Here is a 12,329-nt window from a genome sequence, read left to right on the forward strand (position 1 = left end):
ATTATTCATGTTCTGCATGCACTTGATTCAGCAGATGGTTTGTTTTGTGAGTTGTATGTATGTTCTTACTGTTAAGTACTTTGGAAGTGCCAGGGTTGTTTCTGGTTGTTTGCTTCTAATTCATGTATTAATATGCTCCTCTCAGACAGAGAGTCATGTTTCCCTATTTTCTTTTTAATGGCACTTGGAAAATGATAGCTCATAACATCATGGGATCATCAACATTGCTGTATACAAGTGCATGATTGAGAGGTGTGGTTGGTGAAGTTTGCTGCTAGAGAGAGGGTTTTCCTGACTTTTCCTCTGGCAAAATATGGAATATTACAGTGGACACAGGTGTGAGAACCATGGTATCTCTCACTTACTTGAATAGCAAAGTGTTGGTATTTTTGTACTGTGGATTGGAAAGGAGCATATGTGAGAGCTGGATTGGCTACTGTCCTTATTTCATACTCTTAATCTCAATAGTTGATGTGGGCATTAGGTGGAAATGTTAAAACAATCGTAATATGATCACTTAGCATGCTGTTATTGATAGAATAAACCTCTATTTGTTACCTTGCCAAAAACTTCTCAGTGTCTTGTTTTAATACCCCATATATTTGGCACCAGTTTAAGTATCCGTGTTTACGTGTTTAAGTATCCAGACAATGGCCATTAATGCTTAAGAGTTTGTTGTGAACATAAAGACTATTTTTGCATTACAGGTCACAGTAATGAAAGGCAGTAGTAGGAACAAGGATCATTCGACAGAAGGAGAAGGAACTGGGAAGCGACCAAAAAGAAAGTGTCTTCAGTGGCATCCCTTGCTTGCCAAGAAACTCCTTGACTTTTCTGAAGAGGAAGAGGAAGAGGACGAAGAGGAAGATATTGATAAGGTAGACCTCATTGGATACTTTGACTGTAGAAGGTTAATAGCAGGTCAGATTCTCCCCTGGTAGGTATGTTTTTGTTTGTTTCTTGATGTTCTGTTTTGTGAACAAATGCAGCCAATAAAAAGAAATGATACACACAAGGCCAAAAACTATAGGTGGCTAGCAAACAATGCAAAAATGTGAACTGTCAATTGTGCTTTTAAAATCTTGGAAACTCTCCTGATTTTTGGAGTTAGATTGTAAGAGTTTAATCAAGTTGTTTTAATAATATGTTGCACGTTTTGGTCTTGATGGTTCAAGGTGGTTTTTTTAATGTTATTTTTTTAGTCGTTTATTTTAGACATGATATTAGCCTGTGCTTGATTTCTGCTTCTAGTGAACAGGTAGACATACCAGGCTAATCCTTTCTGCTTCTAGTGACCTGATAGACATACCAGGCTAATGCTTTTTCTTTTGATTTTTAAGATCAAAGACAGATTAAGATTTAATAAATAATAATAAAAAGCTGTCAGCAATTTTTACTATCATTGCACATGCAATTCAACTTATCCTCCAGGATATTGGACGGATGGAATAGTCTCTTTGATTTGATGCTTGGCTTTTTGGTATTGTTCAGAGGCCCTGGCTTTGGCCTTTTTTCATAAGGACCCCACACAGTGTACTACATGTACTACAGCATACCTCACAAATGTGTAGCTAGACTCATCTGTAACTAGAAGGGGGAATGAGAGGTGATGGATTTTGGAGATGCGACGTTTCCATCCTGGAGATAGTATTCACACTGTATCTCCTGATTCCTTGATAAGTCAGGAAGTGAGAGGTCAGAGCTGAGGAGCCTACCTTGAGCCACACACTGATAAGGAAGAGTGAACTTGAGAACAATAAGGAGTAACTAGAAGAAGCCCAATGCTCTTGACCGTGCTTTCTATTGACCTTATCGGTTCCTTTTTGCAATGTAGTGTAAAGTAGCAATGTTGCATTTGCATAGGAAGTGGCTTCCCATCTCATACAGTGTTACATGTCATATTGTTGTAAATAGTCTTTTGTGGTATGGGCCTTGCCAGCATGATACGCTGGTCTGTGAGCTGAGAGACCTTGTTTTAGCAGTGTATTCTGCTGAAAATTGCCCTCTATAACCAACTGGATGCTTGCATGGTGGTTGTACTACAGCACAGCCCACAGGCAGCAAAATGAACGAGAAGAGCAAAATGAATGGGAAGAGTGTGCATTTACACACTGCCATTGCTGTGCATGGTGTAGTTGCTAGCTCACCTGATGGAAGTCCAAGGTAGCTCTGCCCATCTCATCCCATCAGGGTGATTTCTAGTGTGTCTGTGTGGGAGGTGGTTCTCCTTTCAGCTCCTTTAGGACTGTTATTAGAGAATGGTCCTCGACTTAAGGAAGCTGCTTGACTTGCAAATCTGATTTTAAGTCTTGGAGAGAGCATGAATGAACCTTGGACCTTCAGATGAGGAGGTCTGATGGAGCATTCCTGGTTTTCTAGGGGAGATGGTTGGTATTTGGAGACAGCTGTGGGTTTCCGTCTGTCGTCTTGTCGTTCACACACACACAAACCCTTTGTCTCCGTGGGAAGCATGAGTAGACTTGAGTTTACAGCCCATCTCTTTGGGTTCTGTTAGGTGCAGCTTCTTGGCGCTGATGGTTTAGAGCAGGATGCTGATGAAACTGAAGATGACGAGTCCTCGGAGCAGCGAGCTCGCCGACCAATGAATGCATTTCTCTTGTTCTGCAAACGCCATCGCTCTCTCGTGCGACAAGAACACCCCCGTCTGGATAATCGTGGCGCAACCAAGATCCTGGCAGATTGGTGGGCTGTTCTAGATCCAAAAGAAAAGCAGAAATACACTGACATGGCCAAGGAGGTATGTGCTGTCTACACAATGAGTGGACATAAGTGGTGTTTTTTTACAAGCTGGGCTATCTTCTGTTTCTTAGTATATTAAATGCTTTCCATGGAGTCTTTCTCTTCTGTGGATTCCTCAGCTTCCCCTTGAGAACTGCAGTGCCCAGAGCTACTGTTGTCCTTGCTCTGATTTCTTTCTGTCTCTTGGATTAGAAAGCAAAGAAATTGGTCTGAGTATACAAACAGACCTGGCTCTAGTGGTCTTCTGCACAAAACATACACACTTTTTTCCTGTGGTGCAAATGCTAACGTGGATATAGTATGCCCAAGGAAAACAGAGTAAGTAGTACAGTTCCTTATCAGTTATCTAGCGATAATACTTCAAGCCCTGCATTTGCTATTGATAATATAAGTTGTTGTATAACATAGGTGGACCAAGCCAAAAACACGATCAACAAATTTAATTGCCTTTTTACCTTTGATAACTAAAGAATTTTAAAAGTATTGATGTTTGTGAAGTACTCTTCCTAAGCATTGTTACCAGTTTCTGATAGAGCAGCCTTTGGTGGGGCAGAGTCCAATCTGTGAAGGAGAGAGCAGTGTACAAAGTCCTTTAACTGGGAACTAGGAAAAGAGATTTAGCCCTGCATTTCACAAAATATCTTTATCTCCTTAAAAATGAAATGTGGTGTCTAGGGAAATAGATTACTTTGTAAGCTGGCCCTAAGTAGAATGGGCTGCAATGCAGATTACAGTAATTGCCTGTGTGATACAGATTGTGAGTAACCACTGAATTCAGTGTCAGAAAAGGTAATGGAGGGCCAGGGCCAAAGAAGAATGTAATTCACTCGTTGGGTAGGGCTAGAGTACTACAGAAAATATGTGTAGCTGTGGAACAGTTAGGGAAACCATTATCTGTACCTCTCCTGTCACGTGAAGTTGGCTACTGTTAACACACATCTATAAAGTTTGGGTATTCAGTGTGAGCAAGGAGAGGTCAATAAGAAGAAAGAAGTGTTCTTCATGGCAGGCCCCTTTTAAGCAGAGTCTGTAGTACCCCTGTAGTCCCATGCTTGTGGCACAGTGGTGAAGAATTCAAGTCTCAGGTTTGTCTAACCATTCCTAATTTATTCTACTTTCCCACTTACAAATTTATCACTTAGAGTGATGCTTCCTTAAATGTGTGGGGAAAAGGCAACTAGGAGATTCAATACAAATAGAGAGAAAGGAAAAATGAAACTGCAGAAAACATTTTTGGAAGGAACAAACTTGATGTGACTGTTTCTCTTAGCTTTTTGTCTTACTGAAGGAAACTTACTCATTAAGGAAGAAAATAATAGCAGAACTTCTGTATGAAGTGACAGATCTGTAACTATTAATCACACTGTTGTAGAAAGTGATTTATTTATTTTCCTTGGCATGAAGAACAAGTTGTATTTTCAGTGTTAAAGAGAAACAATAAGTAGCTGAGGTCATTAAAACTAGTTTGAAGAATACATGGAAGAGATATAATGCATAATTTTTATTTTTTAAACAGTTGTATAGTACAACAAAAATTAGCAACTACATAGACAGGCCTGTTCTGTGTATGTGGAGGGCTTGTTTGTTTTAACACTGATTTTTATACTTAGGTTTACTGAGACTGTCAAAAAGATGTTAACATCAACTCCAGTGAGAACCATATATTGATAATTTGTCTTTTCCTAAAGAGAGCTAGTTTAAAAGTCAAGAAGATGGATGCCTTTGGTGGGGCATGAAACTACTATTGGACTAGTAATCTTCTATTTCAGTGCCTGTGTATCTAAGCACATTGAGGTTTAAAATACACTAGATGAGCTGTGGTTACTTAAATACAGCTTTTCAGTGCAATTTCAGACTTCCAGGACACAATGTGTGGCCTCCAGTCACTGCCCTGGAAGGGTACACATATTCCATGGACACTGTCCTATCCGCTAGCCCCACAACATCTCTTGTATACCCTGAGCATCTACATCCAGAGATGTGAATGGTTCTTGCGGAAGTGGTTCATGTTGCAGTAACATTACAGCCCTTGGTATTGTCACGTCTCAAGAATATTTTTAGTACTTGAAGGCAGAGTTTACAAAACCAGATCGCTCAGATGAAGCATCAAGTGAGCAGCTTGCAGTTTCTTACCTGCTTAGTACCAGCAATGGATACTCCTCTCAGCAGTCGTGCAAAACAAGGCTTTTGTTTATTTACTTACATATGTTTAGTTATAGGCAAAATCTCAAGTCTTTTTAAGATAATAGGCACCCAAACACTCTGCCGTGTGGAATTACGAGAAGTTTCCTGGTGGGTTAGACATCTATCCCTGATTCCCAGTGAGAGGATGATCAGGTGTATGGTTCACTTAGACACTTGAAAATCCCATTATGTACCTATCTGCACCTTGTGGTGCCTTAATATCTTAGAAAAAATGGCTCCCTGCTCCCTGTATTTTAAGTCCTGTGATTTATGTTCTGTTACAGCAGCACCTGCCCTTGAGACTTCACACCATGCCTGCAAAACTCAGTGTGAGTTTCTGCAAGTGTTTTCTTTAGAAGCAGGCTTCGTTTGCATCCTGCAGACCTCCTAGGTCAATGTAACTTTGAAAGTTTCATTATGCAGGGCTTAAGCCCAACAGCTGATAAATCCACCAAGAAGAACCACAAGTGCTCATGCCATTTCTCAGCATTTCACTTCACTGAGGAGAAAATGAATTTTGAAGGTTCATAAATATGCTCCAACATTTTTGGTAACTACAATAATAGGGGAAGTGTTCATGCATTAGTTCTTACAGGGCTTTTCCCTGCAACTGCCCTGGTTGAGGACTGGGGATATATTCAGCTGGCTTGGAAAATACCCAGCAAGGTTGTTATTGTTGAAGCCTTGTTTTCCTTATTAGAAAAGACTTTGTTTCTTGCATCAGCAAGATCCAGGCAGTAGGAATTGTTTCCTGTAGAGAGCAGCCTGATAAATCCAGGCTGTTGCCATTCAGTGGCAGATCTGAACACTTCTCCCTGTGAGCGCTCTGCCAGCAATTTTGCAGATAAAGTCAGCTGGACTCGGAGCTTGCTATTGCTGCTTTTTTGGCAGCTGCTTCAAAGGAGGAGGAGACAAATGTTCTGACTTCCCGGCTGCAGTCTGGCAAGCTCCTTGGGTGACGTATGGACCATAACATGTAATGTGAAACCTGTATCCTTCAGGAATGAAAAACAGTGTAGTATTTCCCCCCCTCCCTTAGATCTCTGAGATTCATGTGACTTTTTATTAAAAGTCAGTGGAATTTAAGCATACATTTAAAGTTAAGCATGTGCTAACTACTACCTTGAGACACAGCTTGAATTCACTTTGTGAGCTTCTGTTTCCATGACACTAGAGAAAGCAAATCTTTTTTATTTGGTGATGACAGGAATTCAGGGAGTTAGTTATGTGCAGCACCTTTTTAAACCTCAGCTCTAAAGTTGTCCCATCTTTCGGGACTTTCACGTAATGCATTCTTCATGTATTTGCAAAATGGAAGTGATGCATCAAACCTATCCCACAAACCTTTATATTACCTGGAATTGGAGGACCTGATCCTGCAGGATGGTCCTGAAGAGAGTGCCATGCAGTGCTCCGTGCATGGAAATGAAGATGATGTCTTTACGTTCCAGGATAACCACATTGCTTCTTTTTTTTCCTCTTTTCTTTCTTTCTTTTTTTTTTTAAGTGACTTTAGAGACTTCCTTAGGCTGACTGTGTTAAATTGGCTTACTGCACAGTTGGTTGAATGGAGGAAAACAGCAAGCTCCACAACAGCCTTTGGCTTTTTCCTATTAGTGGAGCTCATTTAAGTTATCTTCTCGTGAACTGGCAAGCAGATCTATTTCTTCATTTTAGGCATTGGTCTAATAGATAGGCAAATCAATATTGGAAGTCTTTCTGAGATTTGAATCAGGCCCCTGCATGCATTTTATAAAACTACTTCTTGGCCATTTTTTAACTTTTCAGACTTCTCTCTCTTTTTTTTTTTTTTTTTTTTTTTTTCATTTAGCTCAAGTGCTGAAATGTTGAAAGGAGTTTGAAGGAACCGAGGAGTTGTCTTCCATATATTTCCTCCCTCCGCTTTGGAGAGCGTAGTTAATGTTAAGTTCCTGGCTTTGCAGAGGAAAAATTCCATTAATACACCACCTCACTTGAACTGCTCTTGTAGGAAAGTGATTAAAAGCTTATCACCGCCCCGTCTTACAAATGGCATGCATTATGGTTCTCATTTGATGGGCAGCCTGCTGGATTGTCAAACTAATCCATAGAATAATTCAATTATTCAAAGCAGCGGCGCTGATAGGAAGAGCTTATGTACTGCTGGAGATCCTGGGCTTTTAACTCTGTGGGCTGGAAGCATGATTCATGAGTGGGCTGTTGCTTTAACAATGGAAGGCAAAGCTGTTTCTTTGTGCGTTTCCTTTGCACCTCTTCCCTTATGCCCTCCCCTTCCCTTCCCTCCGTGAAGCTATTTTTGTGGAGTGCACTCACTGATGAAACGAACTCCCAAACAAAACAGAGGAAAAGGGAAAAGGGGGGAGGTGAGAGGTGTCAAAGTCCTTAGTTTGCCAATTTTAATACATATGCCCTATTCAGAAAATACTGTGAGTAGATGGGTCAGCAGTGCCTACAGATTTTTCATTATTTATAGCCAGTTCTATAAATACAGGGCTTCGCACAGCAGGTTCATGCAGTGCTGTACTTCATGTAAAATGAATCATTTTTAGCTTTGCTGCAGTCTGGAAGTAGAAAGTGACAGCTGATAGATTAAGATGGAAATGAAAGTAAAAGAGATACAGATGTGTGGTTGATCCTGCCATGAGGCATGCTAGTACTTCCCAGTCAGAGGAGTACTGATGTGGGAAAATGCTTCAGTAACTCTATTAGAGGACAAGATTTGCAGACTGCTGGATTCTTTGGTTCCCAAGGGTTTTATTTTTCCTCTTGTGTGTGTTTTTCTGCATGTGTATGAAATGTATGTGCTTTTGTATAACATTACTGGGACTGATGGCAGCTGGGAGCATGTGTAATCACTCCCTGCCCTGTGCTTCAGGATAAAACGGCCAATTTGGTCATTTGCATCTGCCAAAAACCACCTAATGAGCAAGAAGGTATCCAGCTGCTTCTCCCAGCTGTGAGCAGGCATCCTTCCCCAGGAGCCTCCTACAGAAATGAGTGCTCTAAATCTGAATCAGTTGTTGGGCAAACATTTGCAGCTGGAGCACTTGGCATCTTCCTTTGAATCTTCTGTTTGGTACCTTGCAGAGAAACAAATCCAAAATACTGAAATGCACTCTTTTTTATTGCTACTAATGATCAAAGATCTTTTTTGTCCGGTCAGCAAGGTACTTGGAAAATGTCACTGCCTAGCTTTGAGGAAAAAAGTAGATCCCCTCTTCCCACTACTAAACTGTGTAGAATCCACAGTGTTTTTCCCCTCTGTGTAGTCTGGCTTAGGTTGTTTTGCTGCCTCATGCTGCTAATGTACCACACAACTTAAGATGTGTGCTGTGTGTGCTCAAGGCCAAAGAAAGTTTTAAATGATCACAGTTCATTTTAATGCTGCCATGCAGCATGATAAATTTTGGAAGGAAGTGACTCTTGGAAGTCACTGAAAATGAGATGCTAGTGGTAGCTGTTTATTTTCTAAGGAATATGCCTGGTTGGGAAAGAGTATAACTCAGATATTCTGAAATGTAGAATTATTAGAGAATATTGAATGCAGGATAAGGAGCGTCCTGCTACATTTATTGCCAAGTGAATGTTTTCAGAAATGAGAATGCAAACAAAGATTGTACCTGCAAAGGAATTTAAATAGCTGTCTGCTTTGGCACAGAGCACTATACAAGCACTGAGACGCAGTTTGCAGGATCAGGACTTAAGCCTGCTGTGGGTGATAAACCCTCTGGAGAGGAAAGAATCGTACTGTTTTAAATACAGCTTATCTTTTTTTTTTTTTTTTTTTTTTTCTTCATGTTAGGTTGTGTTGCTGGTCAGACTGTTAATATATGATTAAAACACTGTTAGAAAATCCCAAATTTTAAAGATTAGATACTGAATTAAACCCTCTCACAAATAGTGCTCTCCATTGCCCTATAGGTAGTATAATGTCCTGGCTGGCATGACTGATAATTTTCCTTCTCTTTTCTAGTACAAGGATGCATTCATGAAGGCAAATCCAGGGTACAAGTGGTGCCCTACAACAAACAAACCAGTTAAAACACAGACATCCACTGTTACAAACAGGAAAAAGCTATGGGCCTTTTCTTCAGACTCTGCAAAAGATTTACCGAGCCCCAGGAAAGTGACAAAAAGCGAAGAAATGCCACAGCTTAACTTCGGAATGGCAGGTGAGATTTCCGGCCTTGTTTCTCACACAGAGTATCCTTTTTTTATTTATTTTTTTTTTTTTGGAGGATGTTGCTTTGAGATAAAATTACAATACTAATTTTCATAGAATGAATCATTGAATCATAGAATCAGTAAGGTTGGAAGGGACCTCTGGAGATCATCTAGTCCAACTGCCCTGCTCAGCAGGGTCACCTAGAGCATGTTAGACAGGGTTGCATCCAGGTGGGCCTTGAAGATCTCCAGAGAAGGAGACTCCACAAGCTCTCTGGGCAGCCTGTGCCAGTGCTCCATCACTCTCACAGGGAAGAAATTCCCCCTCACATTCAGGCAGAACTTCTTGTGCTTCAATTTCTGCCCATTGCCTCTTGTCCTGTCGCATGGGACAACTGAAAAGAGTTTGTCCCCATCCCCTTGACATCCCATCCTTGACTTACACACATTGATAAGATCCCCCCTCAGTCTTCTCTTCCCCAGGCTAAACAGGCCCAGCTCTCACAGCTGTTCCTCAGAGGGCAGATGCTCAAGCCCTCTCGTCATCCTTGTAGCCCTCCGCTGGGCTCTCTCTGATAGCTCCATGTCTCTCTTGTCCTGGGGAGCCCGGAACTGGATGCAGTATTCAAGATGAGGCCTCCTCAGGGCTGAGTAGAGGGGCAGGATCACCTCCCTTGACCTGCTGGCAACACTCTTCCTGATGCACCCAAGGAAACCATTGGCCTTCTTGGCCACAAGGGCACATTGCTGGCTCATGGTCAACTTGTCATCCACCAGCACTCGCAGGTCCTTCTCTGCAGAGGTGATCTCCAGCAGGTCAGCTGCCAGCTTGTGCTGGTGCATGGGGTTATTTCTGCCTAGGTGCAGGACTTTGTGCTTGCCCTCGTTGAACCTCACGAGGTTCCTCTCCGCCCAACTCTCCAGCCTGTCCAGGTGTCTCTGAATGGCAGCACAGTCTTCTGGAGTATCAGCCACTCCTCCCAGCTTGGTATCATCAGCAAACTTGCTGAGGAGACACTCTGACCTCTCATCCAGGTCGTTGATGAAGAAGTTGAACAGGATGGGACCCAGTACTGAGCCCTGGGGGACGCCACTAGCCACAGGCCTCCAACTAGACTCCACGCCACTGATGACAACTCTTTTCTTTATTGCAGATGATAATAGAGTGTAAATACCTTTAATGTCCCCAAGTTAAGTTGCTAAGACTATTCTTAAACCTATATATAACAGCTGTACAACATTTTGTACAGTTTTCTCAGTGCTGTTTTCTCAGGGTTGTGTTTAAGTACATGATTGCTTTTTAGAATTGGGTCCAGGTACGTGGCATCTTTTAAAATGCAGCTGTTTGGGGTCCAGATTTGATTTGTTTTTAGCTGAGACTTACCTGCTGTTAGAACTAGACATCTTCATTTTCTAGTCAAAGAAGGATAATGCTGACAGTGCATTCTTTTTCATGAAGCATTGTACTGTGTTTAGCAACTTGCTGCATGCATAATATTTTATGGATGTCTATATAGTTGAGGTGTTAATGTTCCTGTAGATGAACATACCTATGGAGTTGACTTTTTATATTTAAATCAAAATAAGTGTAATTTTACTTTCTCTAAAAGTCTACTATTTTGCCCATTATGTTGGAGAAGGGGTTCCAATTTTTTTTTTTTTTTTTTTTTTTTTTTTAAACAAGAATCAGTGTAGGTGGAGAGCCTGTACTTGGTGAAAGGTAGATGATTTCTCACTTTCACTGATATAACACAAATAGCAAACTGTCATAGTCATGACCTTGAAATACAGTCATTAATGTGCTTAAAAAACTAAGATGCAGAGTGGAAAGTAATTTTCTTTTCCCTCCCTGCTCTGTTCTTTCTTTTACTCTTTTTTGTTTCTCTTTTTATAAATGTTGATGTATTTCAAACTTTGTATCCTACCTAGCTTATGGCAAGTATGTGACAGATAAAAACTTAGTGGCCTAAAGAGTTCCTGAGACAGAAGAGTTTTCTAGAGAGTGGAAAATGTTTTTATGGAGCAAGTGTAAAAGGATAAAAAGGATTGTATATGCTTTTTGCCGGTTTAGCGGTATGAAAATTCGTGTAATGAAATTCCTTCTGGGCATGAAGGAACTGTGAAATGTAATTCAAAATGAAGGTTTTCATGCTACCTAGTTACGATATATAGCAAACCTGTTCTGAAAATCACAAGTCTTTTCATTCCATTCTGCTTTTTCTATCAGAGAAGTAACTTTTATGCTGTTTAAAGGTGTCTTGATGTGATGCAAGGAGCAAGCAGTAGGTCTTGTTCTACCTGGGTGCCATCGCCAGCTCTCCTGTGGCACTACCCAGCTGTAGACTACCCTGTTATGGAGAGATCTTTGTTTGACGCCTGTAAGAGCGGAGGACAGATACCTGAAAGCAAGCTCTCATCAGGTTCCACTTGAATATTTTATCACTCTTAATTTCTAACCCATTACTTTATCTATAGAGCCATCCATTGCAGAAGGAGGCCCTGTTTGTGTTACATAAGAGCTTTTTACCACAGACCAAATCAGTGAGTACAGTAACGCACAGGAAGTCCTCCTCTAATCCTTATGCCAATGAAGTTTGGCTGTTTCATAAGTATAACAGCAGCCCATAAAACAGCGACAACTCCTGATAGAGAAGCTAGCAGTATCTGGATCATGATGGACTTTCCTATACTGGTGTGCAGGATTTGCAATATTCTTATATTTCAGGATCAGAAGAAAACCATCTGAGTCAGAAAAGCTTTTTATTCATGAAAATAGGGGGAGTGGGGGAAGATGCCTCTTAAACCAGCTAATATCTTGACAGAGATGCAGCTTTTGAATTCAAAAAAAAGCTTAGTTCTGAACCCAGACAAAACTTAGTTGAAACTGGTGCCAGCTGGCTTTCTTTCTGCTCAGCTCTTCCTCATATCTTACATTCCTCTGGTGTAAAAATTACTATGATGCCAGCCAGCCAGCTGACTTTCTGGCCAGTCTAATACTAACAAAAGATGATGTTCCCGAATAGTTCAATGATCGTAAGTTCAGTTAGTATTAAAAGCAGTTGAAAAAGTCACAGATCACGTCCTAGTCAACATATCCAATATGTGTACTATTTTCTCTTTACTCTTGATTTACCTGTAAACAACTTTAAAATAACACTCAGAATTCTAAGTTATTCATACCAGTAAGTTCTTAGTGCCTTAAGAGAAACATAATTGTGCTT

The 12,329-nt window shown here is 40.8% G+C and overlaps 1 protein-coding gene across 6 annotated transcripts in view; it reads left to right on the forward strand.

Moving 5' to 3' along the window:
- BBX (BBX high mobility group box domain containing) overlaps positions 1-12,329 on the forward strand; it is a 140,131-nt gene that overhangs the window by 78,725 nt on the left and 49,077 nt on the right. For all 6 annotated transcript variants that reach the window (XM_062596645.1, XM_062596676.1, XM_062596638.1 and 3 more), the window contains 3 exons: positions 708-878; positions 2,516-2,758; positions 8,918-9,116. In XM_062596645.1, coding sequence (XP_062452629.1) covers positions 717-878; positions 2,516-2,758; positions 8,918-9,116 — 604 coding nt within the window. In that variant the 5' untranslated portion in view covers positions 708-716. The remainder of the gene's footprint in view (positions 1-707; positions 879-2,515; positions 2,759-8,917; positions 9,117-12,329) is intronic.

Source organism: Rhea pennata, chromosome 1 (genome assembly GCF_028389875.1).
Source record: "Rhea pennata isolate bPtePen1 chromosome 1, bPtePen1.pri, whole genome shotgun sequence".
In the NCBI taxonomy this organism is placed as follows: Eukaryota; Metazoa; Chordata; class Aves; order Rheiformes; family Rheidae; genus Rhea; species Rhea pennata.